Source organism: Ipomoea nil, unplaced genomic scaffold (assembly GCF_001879475.1).
Source record: "Ipomoea nil cultivar Tokyo-kokei standard unplaced genomic scaffold, Asagao_1.1 scaffold2704, whole genome shotgun sequence".
NCBI classification, from domain to species: domain Eukaryota; kingdom Viridiplantae; phylum Streptophyta; class Magnoliopsida; order Solanales; family Convolvulaceae; genus Ipomoea; species Ipomoea nil.
The window spans coordinates 1302866-1322558 of record NW_017619132.1 but is presented as its reverse complement, the minus strand read 5'-3'; the positions used below and the strand labels follow the sequence as shown (position 1 = coordinate 1322558).

General features: G+C 35.9%; 2 protein-coding genes across 14 annotated transcripts; both read left to right on the top strand.

Moving 5' to 3' along the window:
- The first annotated feature begins 571 nt into the window (after positions 1-571).
- Positions 572-13080, top strand: LOC109156074 (exportin-7-like). Of its 11 annotated transcripts, none has more exons than XM_019303892.1 (30): positions 572-731; positions 812-869; positions 1470-1785; positions 2084-2244; positions 3057-3122; positions 3749-3866; positions 3954-4063; positions 4198-4293; positions 4646-4769; positions 4977-5044; positions 5775-5861; positions 5976-6128; positions 6228-6323; positions 6457-6516; positions 6613-6734; positions 6891-6978; positions 7574-7678; positions 7765-7869; positions 7946-7998; positions 8089-8152; positions 8283-8417; positions 9399-9511; positions 9586-9679; positions 9999-10218; positions 10331-10461; positions 11474-11620; positions 11794-11922; positions 12083-12181; positions 12514-12552; positions 12681-13080. In XM_019303892.1, exons 3-30 carry the CDS (start codon positions 1545-1547, stop codon positions 12816-12818), a joined length of 3162 nt encoding a protein of 1053 aa, XP_019159437.1. In that variant the 5' UTR covers positions 572-731; positions 812-869; positions 1470-1544; the 3' UTR covers positions 12819-13080. The 11 variants fall into 11 exon arrangements, with proteins under 11 accessions (XP_019159437.1, XP_019159436.1, XP_019159429.1 ...); XM_019303891.1 differs by having other exon boundaries at positions 6888-6978; XM_019303884.1 differs by having other exon boundaries at positions 824-869; positions 3749-4063; positions 6888-6978.
- Positions 13081-14463: 1383 nt separating this feature from the next.
- LOC109155617 (phosphatidylinositol 4-phosphate 5-kinase 6-like) lies at positions 14464-19205 on the top strand. Of its 3 annotated transcripts, none has more exons than XM_019303237.1 (8): positions 14464-16011; positions 16060-16288; positions 16382-16549; positions 16937-17102; positions 17189-17305; positions 17399-17592; positions 18137-18376; positions 18495-19205. In XM_019303237.1, exons 1-8 carry the CDS (start codon positions 15108-15110, stop codon positions 18778-18780), a joined length of 2304 nt encoding a protein of 767 aa, XP_019158782.1. In that variant the 5' UTR covers positions 14464-15107; the 3' UTR covers positions 18781-19205. The 3 variants fall into 3 exon arrangements, with proteins under 3 accessions (XP_019158782.1, XP_019158781.1, XP_019158780.1); XM_019303236.1 differs by having other exon boundaries at positions 14464-16143; positions 16183-16288; XM_019303235.1 differs by having other exon boundaries at positions 14464-16288.
- The last annotated feature ends 488 nt before the right edge of the window (positions 19206-19693 follow it).

Below are 19693 nucleotides of genomic sequence, written 5' to 3'. Positions count from 1 at the left end.
AAATAAATAAATAAAAGGAACATAAATTAGGTTAAAATATCACGGCATATGATAATCTAATTGACTAAAAATAAAAAAGAATAATTGACTGAAAATGAATTTGATATTACTAATTGACTTAAAATATAAAATGATCGTTAATTAATTCACTAATATTCTATCATTATAATATTTTTCACCCGAGTCACCCATCCTGATGGACTGAAGGTGTTAGCTCTAGAAGCGCAAATTATGTTTTTTGAAATGACAAAATTGCTATGTATCTAGACAAAAATAGCACTATATAATATTTGATGTTTTAATTTAAATAATTATATAGCAATTCAAATATTCTTAATATATTACAACAAATTCATTCCGTGCATCGCACGTGCAGAAATACTAATTTTGCATAAAAACCTAATCTAGAATGAAATCTTGATAATCAGGACCTAATTTGGAATTAGATAAACCTAAAATGGAAAAAAAAATAAATTGTTTCTATATATTTTAAAGTTCATTTGGTGCGGCTGGTTTTACTGTTTTAGCCTTCAAAATCTCAAAGGAGTATATTAAGGGGGAGTGGTCGCGGACTCGCGGGTTGGAATCTCCATTTTATCGGCGGTAAATATAAAATTAGTACGTATGCGCTTGCGTTGAGACTTGAGAGAGGCACTGCTATATGAACCTCAAAAACATCGCCATCGCCGATTCCTCTCACGACCTAAATATCTATAATTCCGATTCATAAGGTGATTCCACATCCTTCATCTCTTTCTCTAAATTTTATCGCATCTCTATAAATTATCCATTTTCATTTCATTTTTGTAAGTTTATTTGCCAGACAGGATTATCGCAGAAGAAGTCTCTCCGCGGCTGATCGGCTCACGGTTCATTAAATCTTTTATTCTAAAGCTTTTCTGTATATGCGAAATTGTACATTTTTTGTTTTTTTTTTTTTTTGTTTTTTTGTTTTTGTTTTTGTTTTTTTTTTTTCAATCTCATTTTCACTTCCTGTTAATGGGAGGAATTTTTATTTGTAATATAAATTCACAAGTGAGAACATTATGTTGTGATCCATCAGCATTGCTGAAATGGTTCTGTTTTCAATAAGAATGTTGTGTTGCTATTCTTGCTGTTGGAGAATGGTTATGGATTTGTGCGATCAGTGCTGAGTTTTATAGTTCATCTTTTTAAACTAAAGTGATCATTAGTTAGAAATAGAAGACAAAGTTGTGTTTCCCTTGTTGGATAATCAAGTTTAATTATACGTTAGCAAATAGCAATTAGCAATGCCTGCCTGATGGTTGAGGTGTGTGTCTCATGGCAAGCACAATTTTTTTTTTCCCCTGTTGGTTTGTTTTTATGTTTTGTTTCATTTGCTAATTGTTGTTGATGTTATGCTGAAGGAAATGTTTTGCTGTTTATAATGATATAATGTGCTTCCATGTTTTCCAAGGAAGTGACCTCGTGTTCTGATAAAATTGTAGACTGGAATTGGATTGGATAAGCTTCAGTTATTGCTCTGAAATTTTTTGAAGACTCTCTGGTTTGGTTGTTTGATAATGGAGAGTTTAGCACAATTAGAGGCATTGTGTGAGAGGCTATACACTTCCCAGGACTCATCTGAACGAGCGCATGTTGAGAATACTCTTAAATGCTTTTCTGCAAATATTGATTACATTTCGCAATGCCAGTTTATTCTGGATAATGCATTGACTCCTTATGCACTGATGCTGGCTAGTTCAAGCCTCTTGAAGCAAGTCTCTGCGCATAGTCTTTCCTTGCAGCTCCGCCTAGATCTCTGTAATATTTTTTTTGTTTTACTTTTTAATTTATAAGAAATTAAGAACTGCTAATGCTTTCTCTTCCCAGGGTTAGTCTGCTACTAAACTATATGTGCATGATATTAGTTAGTATATCATCTCTTGTTATATTTTTCTTGCATGATCAGAAGCAAACAAACTTTTAAGCGAATAAATCTCAAGCTGTTGCATTCCTTATCTGCAAAATTTATAAATTTTTGGTTCTAGTATTAATGGATCTGTAACTGACACTTTTATTCTCCCTAAATTTCTGTTCTTGGACTTTGTTTTTAATGAAGGGAACTATCTCATAAACTATCTGGCAAGCAGAGGTCCTAAATTGCAGCCTTTTGTGATTGGATCTCTTATTCAACTCTTATGCCGAATTACCAAGTTTGGGTGGTTTGATGATGATAGATTTAGAGAACTGGTTACAGAATCAATTAAATTTATGACTCAGGTAATTTTGGGATTTATGTAAGTATGGCATTTATTTATGGTTTCTTTTTCTTTACAAAGCAAGAAGTTGCAATATTCCACTTCAAAATTTGCAATAACAGAGCATAAAAAACCTGGGATAGTGACTACAATATCTGATGAAGTTATACCCCTTTATGGTTTACAGTAATGATGCTCTAGGTGTGGTTTTGAAAATCAAAGCCATCCTTTTCTTTTCCAATAATGCTACCTGACATTCATAATGGCAATTATCTTGAACCTTGCACTACTTATGCATTGATTTGAATTTTTTTTTTTGCTACCTTAAGTAAATTGTGGCAAGAAATTGGGGCATTATGAGCTTGATATTGAGGGGACTATGAAAGTTTGGAGGAAAGGCATGCTTGTATGGGACTGGATAGTTAGTCCTGTGTTTGGTCTAGAGAAATATCAATGGGATGAAATGATCAGACTAACAATATTATGTTTAGTTTAGAGTTGGTGATAGGAGTACAATAAAATTTTTAAAAATAATTTAAATTTAAAAAAGTTGTCTGTCTAATAGGGCGTGGGCAAGTTAGAGGTAGTAGCAGGTGGAAATGTGGAATTGGGCTGAAATTGACCAATTTCTCCGTATTAGGTGAGGTTGCTTCTTCCACCTTGCATTTGGGAATGAACCAAATGGTTGACTACTTGACTTGGTAATTTACTCTGAAATGTCTTGAAGACTCCCTTTAAATGCATTTACTGTTAATGCATGCAAAAAAAATTATTTTCCTTTGTCAAATTGCCAAATGGAAGATTTAATCCTGTTATGTTGTTTTCATTCTACAGGCAACATCTGATCATTATGCCATTGGTCTAAAGATCTTGAATCAGCTGGTTTGTGAGATGAATCAGGTTGAGTTTTGCAATTTGTTTAGTAGTTTCTTTTTCTTTTTTCTTTTTTCTTTTTTTTCGGGGGGGGGGGGGGGTGGGTGGGTGTTGGGTGGGGGTGATCTTGAAACCTGCAGGAAAATATTTTGTAATTTTTTTTTTTTTTGTTTAAATTGATATAAGTTCCTCTTTTGGGTATTTTTGAAACAATGGGTCAATGTTATTTTGTTTTTGATGATTCGTATATGTTGAATGTTATTATATGCTCAGTGTATGATATGAATTATTTAATGCTAACTTCTCATAAGAACTGTTACTTGTGGTTTGTGTATTATTATAAGTAATAAGAGAACATGGGTATATATTATTTTACTACAAGAAGAGACCATATATATCTATCAGTTATACATATATTTTCTGAAGAACTGAAGTTGCAAAATCTTGCGTGATGTATATAAGTTCAAATGTTATGGTTTGATTGCTTACGTACTACTACCATTTAACTTGTGCTATTATGCATGGCCTGAGGTCAAGGTTATACTCCATTACTTCCATATCAACTGTTAAATACTTCTCCACAAGATACCGTGCTTCATAATTTCTTTTACAGCAAGGATTTTCTCAGTATTGATTTCTCTTTAAACATTCAGCCAAACCCGGGGTTGCCTTCAACTCATCATCGGAAGGTGGCATTCTCCTTCCGGGATCAGTCTCTTTTGCAAGTTTTCCGGATATCTATAACTTCCTTGCATCAGCTAAAAAATGATGGTAATGTGCTGATAGTTTTTGTCATTTTGATTTTTGTTGATACTCACTATGTGATCCACATATGGTGGTTGCATGCCCAAACTGCAGCTATCAGTCGATTGCAGGAATTGGCACTATCACTTTCCATGAAGTGTTTGTCTTTTGATTTTATTGGAACATCTATAGATGAAAGTTCTGACGAGTTTGGTACTCTTCAGGTACAAGTTAGTTTTTGAGGAATGAATATTTTTCATCAAGAATACTAAATGAGATTGTCCATTTCTTTTATAGTCAGGATTGTTGCAGTTATTCTTTTTACACTATTCATAAAACTGTCAATTTTATTTTACAGGTTTCATCTTCTTGGAAGTCGATCTTAGAGGAACCCAATACTCTGCAGATCTTTTTTGATTACTATGCTCTTGCGAAGGCCCCTCTTTCCAAGGAGGTTAATTTCTTATTGATTTTCTTAATGCATTTCATTCGAGCATTTGGCTTGAGCATATTGCTTGGATATTTGAAGATCAATATAGGAATCTAAATTTATTTTGGTTTTCACTTTTTAGTTTGACAGAAATTGGCAACTTTAACTTCTATGTTCTTTTTGAGCGCATCCGCTCCATCTAGAGTACATCCTTCATATGGCGATTGTGATGATTGAAATTTTCTGTGTCTGAGAAATATTGTTGAGCTGGTTTTGGCTACATTTTGAGTAGTTTTGCTTTTAACTTCTGAATGTGCTATAGCTTTCTGTTGAAGAGTTAAGTTTTTCTCCTTGACTTTTTTTGTTCTGTTCCTAGGCGCTGGAGTGTCTGGTACGGCTGGCTTCTATAAGACGCTCTGTTTTCACAGATGATGATGCACGCTCAAAGTTCTTGGCCCATCTTATGACAGGAACCAAAGATATTCTACGATCTGGTATAGGTATATGTTTTGCCTTCTTATTCTTTATTGTATTCTCTGACACTTAGTGCCATATTTGTCTATAACAGGTGCATTTACGTTCGTGATATATTGACAAACTTCAATTGATTTGAAGTTATATGGATTTGGATATTTGTCTATAACAGGCTTGTTCCCTTTGTTTTCTATCTGTTTCATGTGCTTTATTCATCTTGGATTTGGATTCAGGTCTCAGTGATCATGATAATTACCATGAATTTTGTCGTCTTCTTGGACGATTCAGAATAAACTATCAGGTATTCTTTCCCCTTCCCCCCTCCCCTCTTTCTTCTATTGCTTTGTTTTCATGTCCTTGACTGTTGAATGTTGATGCCGCCAGATTATCTTGTGCTTCTTCCCCGGATAGTACCTACCAGATTATTTTGTGCTTCTTCTCAGGATAGGTTTTACTGTTGTAGGCACACATTCATGTCTATGCAATGTCATGCTGTTACTAATATAATGTTACTTCTAGTTTTTGGAGAATTATGCATAAACTTTAAGTGGCATGCATGATTTCTACATTTGGGGTAGGTATACGTTAAGAGTAAGAAAATTTAGAGTCACTGGGATGGTATTGGAATTAAAAGTATGGGCTGATTTTAGGGTAAGCTTTTGTGCCTGAGCTATACATTGCTTTAAAAATTAAAATCCAGGACTTACGACTACTTGCTCCAAATTTGCTCTTCCTTCATATTTGAAGGAATATTTTGTACCTGTCTAAAGCATGGAGAGACTGCCCTTGGCATTTCTAAAATTATGAATTACTATAGTGTGAAAATTCTCTGGAAATTTAGTCTATTATCTTGTGCTGTTCTTTCAGATATGATTAGGCTTTGTATATATTTGAGGTTGGTTCGTGTATGTTCCTAGTGATAATTGGAGCTTTTATTTTTATGTATTTTATGTGTAGTTGAAAAATAGAGCCTCAAATTTTATATGGCAGATATGTATGCTTTTCCTCCAGTAAGTTCATTCTGTTTGCAGTTATCAGAACTTGTGAATGTGGAAGGATATGGTGAATGGATACGGTTGGTGGCAGAATTCACATTTAAGTCATTACAGTCTTGGCAGGTAAAATTGTTGTTTAAAGCTTTTCTATATTATTGTTATTGTTATTGTTATTGTTATTGGGTGAATGTTTGTTTCTGGCTCTTGAAATAGTGGCCTTCTTCTGTTTACATGCAGTGGGCTAGCAGCAGCGTATATTACCTATTGGGACTATGGTCTAGGTTGGTAAGTTCTGTACCATACCTGAAGGGTGATGCGCCAAGCTTGCTTGATGAATTTGTTCCAAAAATCACTGAAGGATTTATCACATCAAGGTTTGATTCTGTGGAGGTATTGTTCAGAATACATATCTGGCCTCTTCTGCTTTTCCCTTAACCATTTTCTCTGTATATATATTATATTCGAAAATTATAGACTTGCCAATTATAGGCCAGTCTTCCTGATGACCTATCAGAGAACTTGTTGGACAACACTGAGCTTCTTCAAGATCATCTTGATTGCTTTCCACAACTTTGTAGGTTTCAGGTATATGCTGCATATCATCTTTGGATTCCTTGTTTGTGTTTCAAAATCATCTGGTGCTTAATTTTTTAGCCTATACTGTTTGAATTTTATTTCTAGTGACTGATTTGTTTGCCATTCATTGTTTTGATTCCAGTATGACAGATGCAGCCTGTTTATAATAAATATCATGGAGCCTATACTGCAGGCATACACGGTATATTTGTATCTGTATTCCGCAATAAGCAGATATTCTATTATTTAGATTTAGACTTTTCAAGAGTTAAGTTCCAACTATTCTTGGCCTCATTAGGAAAGAGCACAGCTTCAGAATGGTAGTAGTAACTTTGAGCTGTCTGTTATTGAAGACAAGCTTGCTTGGGTTGTTCATATAATTTCTGCTGTCTTAAAGATAAGACAGTGTGTCGGTTTCAGGTAAAAGATTAAATTACCAAGTCTGTTTTCCGTTTTTCACCTTTTTTATTTTGCTAACTTTTGAAAACAATTTATGCCCATCATTTACAGTAGTAGGTCATGAAATCTCTGTTGCAACCTGAAATGTTTTATTATTTGCATGGCATGTCTCAGCAGCACAGATTCCCAAGAAGTGATTGATGCAGAACTCTCAGCTCGTGTTATTCGTTTAGTAAATGTGACAGATAGTGGATTACATAGTCAGGTATACAGCTGTCAATGATGTTTACTATATTAGGTTATATTTAAGATGGCGAAATAAGTCTTATTGTCTTATTTATTGGTTTTTTATGTTCTTGATATAGTATGTAGGATTTGTCTCATTGCTAGTAGACCTTCAGTGCTCATGTTTAATGATTTTGGTTTTTATAATAACTGAACTATTCTGGACTCACCATAAAAATTTGAAGTTGCCAAAATTGTGAGAAACTAAAACCAGTACTGGAGCAATCCTTTTTGGTTTAATATTTTCTGATGCTGATGCAAGCATCTATAAAAAAAAGAGTTCTGTTTGTGGCATTTTTATCACTGGAGAGTGCACAACTACTGCACAAGTACGACGTACCAGTTATAGTGCATACTATTTGCTTGTTTTTAATGATTTATTATACTCTGACACATGACTCCTTTGCCGCAGGAAAGCTCTCTCCAGTTGTGATGCTATCTTATTTTGACATAGATTGCTCTTTTTCTGTTTTTGCAATATTCTGAGCCTTCTTTAACCATATTACTTTTAAAATAGTGCCTGTTTTCCATTTCTTTTTGCTTGTGCTTGTGATAAGTTAACAAGTGATTTGCAGAGATATGGTGAAGCAAGCAAGCAGAGGCTTGATAAGGCAATTCTTACCTTTTTTCAGCACTTCAGAAAGTCTTATGTAGGTGATCAGGCTATGCATTCTTCAAAGGTAATAGGAAATGTGGAATTTCGTTTAGCATCTAAACCATTATATTGAATGAATAGGTACTTTAATGCAATCTGTTTCTGCTGCAGCAGTTGTATGTCCGATTGTCTGAGCTTCTTGGACTTCATGATCATCTTTTGTTATTGGATTTCTTTGTCCGGAAAGTTGCAACAAACCTCAGGTGTTATACAGAGGTGAATCTTCTTGATCTCTTATTTTCTATCATTTTTCAGTGGTTTATGTTGTATCTCATTCTATTCTAACATTCAGAGTGAAGAACTCATTGATCATACATTGAATCTTTTTCTGGAGCTGGCATCTGGGTTAGTTTGACTTTATAAAGTTTTGACAGTTGGAGTTTTGTAATATTTCAAATATCTTACAAACTAGAGGAAGCATGAATTTGTTTGCAGTTACATGACTCAGAAGCTACTTCTCAAGTTGGATACTGTTAAGTTTATAATTGCGCATCATACGGTAGTTCTATTCTTTAATCTCACTTGTCAATAAATTAATTATTAATGATGATTACTTTATAAAATATCTGCATACAATTGATTAGTTTTTTTTTTTTCCTCTTTTGGTATTGATGGATTTGTATCTTTAGAAAGAACACTTCCCATTTCTAGAAAAGCATGTATGCTCTCGAACTAGAACAACCTTTTACTACGCTATTGGATGGCTGATCTTTGTGGAGGATAGTTCTGCAAAATTCAAATTATCAATGGATCCTCTTCGCCAGGTGCAATCTATCCCCTTCATTTCTTACTTGGCAAATATGCATTTTTTATAGTTAGGGGCTCTTCAGCAAAAGAAAAGTTTTCCAAATTTCCCAAAAATTGGAAAACAAAAAAGGAAAAATGGATTTTGTGTTCAAATTGGAAAAATGGAAATTTGGAGGATAGTTTTCCACTCCAGGCAGATCTGTTATTTATTTATTTATTTATTTATTTGGAAAAGTGTTTTCCATTTGGAGGACTAGAAAGTGGAAAAAAGTGCACTTTATTGGTTTACCTCATTAAAATACATGATTGATTTGCCAAGTACTTAATGTGAAATTTCAATGAGCTCTTCTGGTGCTTTTGTTATTATAGTTGTACTCAAGCATGAAAAGTATTGGGAGAAAGAGTGAATTGGTGATTCCTACTAATACCAAGCAAATACCTGTCACAAGTTTTTAGTATAAGATCAGAAGTGTTACCGCTCTTAGCAATCCAATTAGGAAATTCTTCTCAGTCTTTAATAACGGTAGAAATAAAATATATTTGCACACAAGGCACAACGAACTTGTAGATTTGGAGAGATATACCTGTTTGGCTCATGAGGGAAATGGCTGTCATTTTCCTATTGCATAATCATTTTTGTTCTGCAAGTTATCCAAATTCAAGCCTCTCTTCTTTGTAAGAACACACCTCTCTCAGTAACTAAATGATCCTTCCTATCATTCTCAGACCTCTTTGAAGAAATTGATGCTTTAGTATTAAATTGAATACAGTCCTATTTAACTATATGTGAAGTTGTTTGGTTTAAGTTATTGTCAGTTAAAAAAAATTTCAATATATTTCATTCTATTTGTAGTTTGTTAAGCATGTCTTGTATATTGAAGTCGCCTTTCTTGAATTATGGAACTGTGTGTGTGTTAAATACTGCTATGTATATGGCATGATTGAATGTAGTTAAAGTTGAACTTGAAATAACTTGATGTTCTTGGGTGTCTGATTAGGTTTTTCTCACTTTGGAATCAGTACCGGACACAATGTTTCGAACTGATACAGTGAAGCATGCGCTAATCGGACTCGTGAGGGATCTTCGTGGGATTGTGATGGCTACTCATAAGTATGTATTATGACTTTACAAGATTGGTTTTAGTCAAGACTTGTGCTGTACATAAACCTTTCTCTTTGTTTCAGTCGAAGGACTTTTGGACTACTTTTTGACTGGATATATCCTGCCCACATGCCAGTACTTTTAAAGGGCATCTCACACTGGGCTGATACTCCAGAGGTAAGTGCATATGAGATTCCATGTTATATTGAAGTGTTATGCTACTGATTTAAGTTTGTTTATTTATTCCCATAATAATATTCTGCATATAAATTTATGCTTGCCTTGGTAAACATTTTGTTATCTGTATTTCCTGATTACTTCTTGTGTACTTGTATTATAAATGTATCTGTTTAGCTTTAATTACTGCCCCTCTTATTTTAATTGCATGCAGATTTTTAATTTAATGTTTTGCACTCTATGGCTTTCCAAAAGGAGACTACAGAACCCTCTTTAATCATATATAGCTGTGAACTAATTCTTCTATTGAATTTCATAGGTCACAACGCCATTGTTGAAATTTATGGCAGAGTTTGTGTTAAACAAAGCTCAGCGTTTAACCTTTGATTCATCTTCCCCAAATGGCATACTTCTTTTTAGGGAAGTTAGTAAATTGCTTGTTGCCTATGGATCAAGAATCTTGTCAATTCCAAATCCTACTGATATTTATGCCTACAAATACAAGGGAATATGGATTTCTTTAACCATCCTTTCAAGAGGTAATTTTTCAGTTTTCACATAATTGCAAAAATATATTTAAAAGGCAATCACCGAGTCTGATTCAGCAAATGTTTTATGCATGCTGGAATATTGGCTTTGACTAAATGACAGCTCTTGGCGGGAATTATGTGAACTTCGGTGTGTTTGAACTCTATGGAGATAGAGCACTTGCAGATGTACTTGACATCACCCTGAAAATGACACTGTCAATTCCTCTGGCTGATATTTTTGCTTATAGGAAGGTAAAAGGCTTCTAAAAGAACTTTTGCACTTAGTTCCAGAGTGCAGTTGATCCTTTTTCTTTCAGTAATTGCTTTATTGATACAGATCCTAGTCTGATGGCTTAGGAGATCAACTATTGTCTCTTCTTTTTATCAGAGATTAAGGGTTGACCCTCTTCTTCTAATTGAAATTACCTCATTCTCTGTTCTGCTAGGAGTCATTGTTCATTTGAAATGGTGAAATGGCTAAGAAAATTGAGAAGTGTATGTGCTGAGTGACTTTTCTATTGATTTTATTGTGGTTGTAGATTTAGTGAAGAATATCCTGCTAATTATCCTTTTCAGAGGCCTATGGCGCATTGGCGCAGCATTGATTCTGCTTAAAATTGTTTTTTCCAGGAAATCACATTAGTATATTCAATTAAGTACCTCTTTCACCCACGTAGAACTTCTTGAAAAAGAGGCTTTTTCCCGCTACACCCCCAAATAAGCCTGTTCACCAAGTATTGTTATATCCCCAAGTACAGTCTGGAATTCAGAGTTTTACATTTTAATTTGCAAATCCATCTTTTCATTTTTGTTTCCTTTTCTTCTATGTTGGCCACTTCTAGATGGAGATGTTTTCATGATTACTACTGCCCTATTAGAGCTATAGATGCATAATAAAATGCAGTCACCAATTATATCATAACCTTGTTGGTTTTTTATACTTCCTAGTTCCTACTTCCTACAAGCTAAGAAATTAATCATGAATTATATCATAACCCTCATTGTTTTTGGATTCTTAATTCCTACTTCCTACAAGCCATGACTCTTGAACACATTGACACATCAAATGTTAAAAAACCCATTTATGTTAATCATCAAAGGTTTGTTTTATGTGTCTGCACTTGCGTTTCTAATTTACCATGTGATATTATGTGCAGTTGTAATTCATATTATTTCAATCAGCCATATATTTTAAGTATAGCATATTTGGTTTCACACTGCATAAAATTGATAACTTAGTATCAATAAATTCTTCTTTTTGCAGCTGACAAGGGCATACTTTGCCTTTTTGGAAGTCCTATTCAACAGCCACATAGTTTTTGTACTGAACCTTGATACAAAAACATTTCTGTTTATGGTTGGTTCGCTGGAATCTGGTCTGAAAGCTCTGGATGCTGGTATATCCACTCAGGTAAAATCTTATGGTTTTCATCCCAAGCAGAAGTTTTGAAGCTTCACAGGCCTTATACCCATATATTAGTTGTCTATTATTTCCTTTTGTGTAATGAAACCAATATGTTATATCATAGCAAAGAAATTGTCATGCACTATTAACATCCTGCCTGCTTTTGATTTACCCCTCAGTGTGCATCTGCAATTGATAATCTCGCTTCATTCTACTTCAACAACATCACAATTGGGGAATCACCCACTTCACCTGCTGCTGTTCGTCTCGCTGGACATATTGCAGAATCTCAAAATTTGTTTCCTCAAGTGAGTTATGAGTTTTCCCTTATTACAATTGAATGCCTTTAATATTCGCACAAGTGTGTAAACTATGCGTCACTGGCAAGTTTTAATATTGATAGAATTCACGTTAGCTATTATGTGAATTTTGATGTGTATTAAGTTTTTTTCTATATGCTCTTGTCAGATGCTAAAAACATTATTTGAGATTGTTCTTTTTGAGGACAATGGCAACCAGTGGAACCTCAGCAGACCAATGCTTGGGTTGATACTTATTAGCCAACAGGTGATTGTTTATAGTTCTATGCCTACTTTTGTAAAGTTGTATTAGTTAATTACAAGCTATATACTAAAACAAAATTGCTTACATTTTCCTTCCATAAACCCTAAACGATGCACGAGTCTTGCACACTGTCTAAACAATGCACGAGTCTTGCACACTGTCTAAACAATGCACGAGTCTTGCACACTGTCTTCAACATGTATAGGATCAGTAAAATGCTCATAAATATTTCGTCCAAATTAAGTCAAAAGTTCATGAAATTATATCTCTGGACAGGGTTTGGGGGAGTATCATGGTGTTTGTAAACTCATCTTGCTTTTGGTTTTTGTATGCAGATATACAGTGATTTAAAAGCACAGATTCTGGCTTCTCAGGTAAGCACTCTCTGACCCTCGCCCAATTATTTGAGTTCCCAATTTCTTCCGTTCCATTCCTGTTAATATGTCTCCTGTTTTGGGTTTTCTTCTCATGCTTCAAACTAATACCAGTGTTTTTGTTGCAGCCAATTGGTCAGCACCAGCGCCTCTCCATGTGTTTTGACAAGTTAATGACGGATGTCACCAATAGCTTGGATTCAAAAAACCGCGACAAATTCACCCAGAACCTGACAACATTCAGGCAGGAATTTCGGGTAAAATAGCTTCATAGCTTTCTCGTGGGGATACTGTGCACATTACATTGCTGGGAGATTATTTGAATCCTTTTTCTAGAGGTCAAATTTGTGCTGGTAGAACTGTACAGCTATTGTTGTGTTCTTAAAAGATGAAAATGTGATATTTGAATTGTAGATTAATAGCACAACTCAAATAGCTTTATTCTGGCTGGCTTGTAATGCCAAATGTAAATACTATTATTAATTTATTTGATGGTATACCGCAAAATAGAAATTTTAATTAGATTTATTTTTCGAAACTTCTAAATATAATAGGTTGCTATTTGCTAACAGTATATATTGCGCATTATAGGGATGTAATATTGTTAAGCATGCATGGTCGGACAGAAATTGTAATTGTATTAAGAATAGGACTCTCCCTCTAAATATATATATTGATATATACAGATTTTTAATCAGGTGAGAATTAACTTTAACATTCGAACTTGTGAAATATTTCACCGTAATTATTACATAATTGCATTGTGTTCTGTTCCTATACATGCCTGAAGGATCTTATGTGCAATTGCCGTGCGTACTCACCTATGTGGAGTAAAAACATAAAAACTCTCAAAAGCTTTAGCAATTTGTTGCCAAAATTTCTGCAAAGGAGGAAATCATCATCTTTAGGATTTCTACTTAAGACTGTCTTATATCTCTATAAATACATCCCGTACTTTCTAAACACAATTTAATCAATAATAAATCTCTATTTAGAAATAAAAAGAATTTGGTACAACGGAGGGGTAAAGACCCCACTAAGTGATTCTACGCATACAAGCTCCTCTTGCATCGGCACGGAGGAGATCTATAGCTGCCAACTCGCCTTGAGCCCCAATCAATACTCTACATACAACTTATCACTTTATCTTCATTAAACTTACTTCTTTCAATTATTTATTCTGAAAAACTCAGCAACTTTTTTGTCTCCGCTGTCAAAATCTCATAGATACGTTGATAGCATGTTCTCGTGACCGACTTTCTTTATTCAAACTATATATGGGTGTTCCATTGTAGGCAATCCTGCAATCAAAAATTGGATCCGTCAGGATTCTTTTATTATGTTATATCAGGACAAGACTCAAGGATGATAAAATATTTCAGGTAAGTTTTTTTTTTTTTTTTTTGAAAGTCAACAAATTGATAATTTATTATTGAATAAGATGACAAATACTATTTGAGAAAATTGTCTCCCAGAGGCCAGGAGTCAATTAGCCATGAGCTAAAGAAGCTAAAGTTCTCAGACCTTCTAACAAAAGAAAAAGAGACAGACTCGATAAACTTAGCTAATTTAAGACAATCACTAAAGACAATACCCAGATATGATCGAGGGATAATATTTTCTAACAGAGCTCGAACAACCACTTGATAGTTCATCTCAATACATACATTATCGAGCCTTTTGCTCTTAATCCAATATTTCAGGTAAATTTTAAAATAATTGTATTTCAATGAATAAATTACTCAGATCTTGAATAAACTCATGTAATCTTATAATATTTAAAATTTTATTACTTATTTAAAAAAAAAAAATATGACATAATATTTATCAATAAAAATCTTTATACTCCATAGATTATAGTGAAAGATAAATTAGTTTAAATGCTAGGTAGACATGGCAAGCATCATCTACAAATTGTCTCTCATCCCTTCATCTATTTGGTCGGTTAGTAGATTCTCTAGGCACCAACCTCGGATACGAGGAAGTCGCAAGAGGAGCATGTTTGCTCAACCTCTAGTTGACGTACAATCAAGATCGAATTTTGAAAATAATTAACATTTTTTTTTTGAAATAAAAAAAAAAAAAAATTGATTCAAGTCCCTCTTTTCTTTCCTGTTTGTCAAAATTCTCCAACACCCATTTCATAGAACCAAAAAAAGAACACACTTTTCTTCTTCTTCTTCTTCTTCTTCAGCAAATCAGTCAAAAATACAGAGAAAAAAAAAATCAAATTTTTGTTGTTGATATTGGGATCATTTTCATCTATCCCAATTTGTATCAGAAAATCATTGCAAAATTGAGAAACATAGACAAAAAAGACCTGTTTTTGGTACAGTTGTTGTTTGATTTTGGCACATTGTTGCTGGCAGCCATTGTTCTTTTTTCTTTTTTTTTTTTTTTTAATCCACAGCCAGTATCTCTTGTTGTTGCTGGTGTGGGTGGAGAAATGGTGGTGGGTTTTGCTATGAAGCTGTCAATAGCAATAGAAGGGGAGATTGATCTGGGTTAAGGGGCAAAAATAGAGAAGAATTGAAGAGGTGGGGGTGGGGGAAAGAATGAGCAGAGAAGTGAGTGGCATTGTAAAGGCCTTAGATTTGACCATAAGAAAAGCCCAAGCAGTTGCCAGGAAGAAGAAAAGGGCCATATTTTCAAGGATGTCAGTGGCCCATGTGGATGATGAGCTTGATACCCCAGGGGAGGTATACCATGCTGAGAAGGTCCTCAACAATGGGGACATGTATACAGGGCAGTGGGCAGACAATTGCCCTAATGGGCAAGGCAAATATCTCTGGTTAGATGGGTGTATGTATGTTGGGGATTGGTTGAATGGGAAGCCTATGGGCAAAGGGAGATTCAGCTGGCCCTCTGGTGCCACCTATGAAGGCCAATTCAAGAATGGTTATTTTGATGGTGAGGGCATTTACACTGGCAGCTCCAATGATGCTTATAGAGGGTTTTGGGTTTATAACATGAAACATGGTAGAGGGTCAAGGTACTATCCCAATGGGGATAAGTATGTGGGGGAATGGCGACGGGGGGAGCTAAACGGGCAGGGGAAGTATCAATGGAGCAATGGGACTCAGTATATTGGGCAGTGGAGGAATGGGAAGATGTATGGCAATGGAACAATTCTATGGAGCAATGGGAATCGGTTCGATGGGTACTGGGAAGACGGGGAGCCTAAAGGAAATGGCACGTTTCGATGGGAGGATGGAAGTTTCTATGTAGGGGTTTGGAGTAGAGACCCTAGGGAGCAAAGTGGGACTTACTACCCTTCAAGTTTAGAAACTAGCATTTTCGATTGGGATCCTCAAGAAATGTACTTTCTCCATTTGGTCGAATGCAAGGTTGATCCTGGCGAGAAGATAACCGTGTTCCCTTCCCAAAAGATGATGAATTGGCCTTGTGAAGGCAAATTCTTGCAGAAACACCTCATCAGCAAGACTCCTAAAGCTGCAAAGCAGACCGGGGGGCGTAAGTCTGTGGATGGAAGGCTTAGCGGTGCAGATGCTAATAGTTTGGCCTCCCCTAGTCCCGATCTTCGTCCAGACTTTGATAATGGCGGCCTTTCTGGCTTGGAAAGAGAGACCGGTGGTAGCTGTGGCGTTAGTGATTCAGATGGTTCGAGGGAATCAAAACCGCTTTTCAGAATCCAACCCCCAAAGAGACAGGGTGAAACGATATGCAAAGGTCATAGGAACTATGAGCTTATGCTTAATTTGCAGCTTGGAGTAAGGTTAAGTCTCTATAAGTCTAAATTTCACTGAAAATAACGTTGTATGTTTGTAAATCGTGCTACTTGTAGCTCATTTATGTCACGATTGGTCAGATATTCTGTAGGAAGGCCTGCTCCAGCTTCATCTCTTGAACTAAAAGCTACGGCTTTTGACACCAAGGATAAGATATGGACCCGATTTCCTCCAGAAGGATCGAAGCACACGCCCCCCCATCAATCGTGTGATTTTAAATGGAAGGATTATTGTCCCTTGGTTTTCAGGTCAGGACCCTCGTCTCTGTTGAGCATATAACCATTAATGTGCAATCCAACTATCAGCTTAGGCTTCAATTGTCTCGACTCCATTAGACTATGCTTTCTAAAATTCGTCCTCATAGTTCTGTAACCGTGTGGTCAATCATGTCATAGTTTGTATGAACACACAGATATTTCGTTTTGTGTGTGTGACAATGAGGTACTGATTGAGGGGGTTTAAACCGACATTTTTACGTGCTAGCCTTATCTTCCTTGCATACTAGTTGAATTCGAGTTTCAGTACGAAAACATTAATCCTGCTTATATAGCTGACATGAAAACTGTCAGGGTAGCATTATTCATGACCATAACCGTGGGGATAATTCTGAAACGATACAATATCTATCGATGCAGGACATTAAGAAAATGTTTTAAGGTGGATCCAGCCGATTACATGATATCCATATGTGGCAATGATGCCCTTCGGGAGCTCTCGTCTCCTGGAAAAAGTGGGAGTTTCTTTTACTTGACCCATGACGATAAGTACATGATAAAGACGATGAAGAAGTCGGAAGTAAAAGTGAGTTCCCCCGCCCGCCCTTCCATCCATGTCTAATCCGGAAATAATCTGATATGTATCATTTTTCTTGGTCAACTTGTATGCAGATGCTCTTAAGAATGCTTCCCGCTTACTACAATCATGTTTGTGCCTTCGAGAATACTCTCGTTACCAAATTCTTTGGCCTTCATTGCGTGAAGATGATTGGACCGGCTCAAAAGAAGGTAATATTTGCATTTTGCGTTTTGCATTACGATTTCTAGCACTTGACTGGCCATTGCACTTCACGCCTTCAATGCATACGGACTAATGTGCAGGTGCGGTTCGTTATCATGGGGAACCTGTTCTGCACCGAGTGTGCCATCCATAGACGCTACGACTTGAAAGGATCTTCTCTCGGGCGCTTGACTGATATACCCGCTGCAGAAATTGATTCCACTACAACCCTCAAGGACCTCGATCTCAATTTTAAGTTCCGGCTTCAGAAGGTGTGGTTCCATGAGTTCTGCAGGTGAAACTTGCATCTCTTTCTCTTTTTTAGTTGATTAAGAGAGAACATATGAGTTTATAAGGCCATGAGTTAGACTAGCTAATTAGTTGAATTCAATCTTTTAGTGTGATTTGGCCCATGTGTATTATAGCCCAGTTGACTGACCAAAGCATCAAAGCCTTAAATTAGGAGAGAACAGGTGGGTTTATAAGGCCAGAGTTAGACTAGCTAATTGGTTGAATTCAATCGTGGTTTGGCCCATGTGTATTATAGCCTAGTTGAGTGACCAAAGCATCAGAGCCTTAAATTAGGAGAGAAGAGATGGGTTTATAAGGCCAGAGCTAGACTAGCTAATTGGTTGAATTCAATCTTTTAGTGTGGTCGACAGTTCCTTACAGTAGCAAATTACCAGGGTTTAATAAAAAAGAATTAGCAAGTAACACCAGTTGATGATAAACAGCGCCCCGTGGGTTATAAGTAACAATTGCTAACAGGTCATTTTATGGATTATTTGCAATTATGATCAGCAAAACATGAACTCAAAATCCTCGTTTTTGAGATGCAGGCAAGTGGATCACGACAGCGATTTCCTTGAACAGGAGAGGATCATGGATTATAGTCTCTTGGTTGGTGTTCACTTTCGAGAAGTTTCACAATCCGGGGAGGCACTCCTCTCTGGTTCTCGAATTTCTGGTGTTAATACACCTTTTGCACCGAATGGAGACTTGGAAGGCGAAAACACGACCCCTACAACGACCCCTACAATTTCCCGAGCAGACAAGGATCTTCTCGATGACCCTTCCAGGTAATAAGATCCCGCATTTGCCTTTCTGCTTTTAAACCACACTAAAAGACAGAATCCAATCAATTAGCTAGTCTAACTCATGGCCTTATAAACTCATATGTTCTCTCCAACTTGGCAGATGGGCCTCGATGAGACTAGGCGTGAACATGGCAGCAAAGGCGGAATTAACAGCGAGGAGAAACAACTGCGATGTCCAACTAACAGAACCAACAGGACAGTACTACGATGTCATTCTCTTCTTCGGGATTATAGACATCCTTCAAGACTACGACATAAGCAAGAAGCTCGAGCACGCATATAAGGCCTTCCAATACGACCCTACTTCCATCTCGGCCGTTGATCCCAGGCAGTACTCACAGCGTTTCCGGAACTTCATATTCAAAGTTTTTGCAGAAGACAGCTGAAGGTACTCTCCCCACCATTACTACACTGGCAATCTTAGTTGTTTAATATCAAACGAAAAAAAAAAAAAAAACAATTTTGTATCATTACTCATTAGCGAGCTTGATCCCATAGCGCGGTTTAGTGGCATTGCAAGATTTTGTTTGTTCGTGTTTCGTGTTGCAGAACTGTAAAACAGTAGTATATATACACAAATCAGCAATACAGATAGGTTACAAATTGTACACTGAGAATATTGTAACACTTATAAGGTTGGTGCTGTTGTACATGAAAAAATAGAAGGGAATTTGAAACTTATTTGGAGGTCTTTGCTAGAATCTTGATGCCCTAATTGTTGATAGGATTATTAGATTTTGGTTGTTTGGGTAGTTGTGAATAGGTAGCCTTGCCTTTCATGAGGATAGTGTAGTTGACCTGGTCGATCGTGTATAAGTTTGTATTGAGTGACGCTTATTTTAGATACTGTAATATATATTTTTTTTTTAAATATTGATGAAGTGATTATGATGACCATATCATACTTGTCAGCAAAATTTCAACAATATGCTCATTGCGGGCAACCACAATTCATAAACAGCTAATAAATAAATAAATATATAAGATGACGAGGAAAACATCCAGTTACTATTAATGACTGTGATCTTATACGATGGGTTCAATTAAGTATGAAAATAATACTTCTATCCATTTAGTAATTTCTTTTGAGACAATTTATGTGCATATATAAATTATAAATAAACTTAGGTCAACAATCAAAATTGATAGGCAAGAATTGGTCGTGGTCGTGGTCGACCGTTAAATAAAGAAGAAAGGTCTTCCCCCTCACCCGTCACCATTAACTCCACCGGCCCACGCACATAGAGAGAAGGGGCACCCTTTGTTTCCATTATTATTATTATTATTATTATTATTATT

Bases quoted from the DNA above. Each gene is read 5' to 3' on its own strand.
- LOC109156074 (XM_019303884.1), top strand. From the start codon at position 1,545: ATGGAGAGTTTAGCACAATTAGAGGCATTGTGTGAGAGGCTATACACT. The intron at 7,679-7,764 runs GTAATAGGAAAT...TTTCTGCTGCAG, and splicing joins AGGCTATGCATTCTTCAAAG to CAGTTGTATGTCCGATTGTC. The intron at 7,999-8,088 runs GTTAGTTTGACT...ATTTGTTTGCAG, and splicing joins TTTCTGGAGCTGGCATCTGG to TTACATGACTCAGAAGCTAC.
- LOC109155617 (XM_019303235.1), top strand. From the start codon at position 15,108: ATGAGCAGAGAAGTGAGTGGCATTGTAAAGGCCTTAGATTTGACCATA. The intron at 17,306-17,398 runs GTAATATTTGCA...ACTAATGTGCAG, and splicing joins TTGGACCGGCTCAAAAGAAG to GTGCGGTTCGTTATCATGGG. The intron at 18,377-18,494 runs GTAATAAGATCC...CCAACTTGGCAG, and splicing joins CTTCTCGATGACCCTTCCAG to ATGGGCCTCGATGAGACTAG.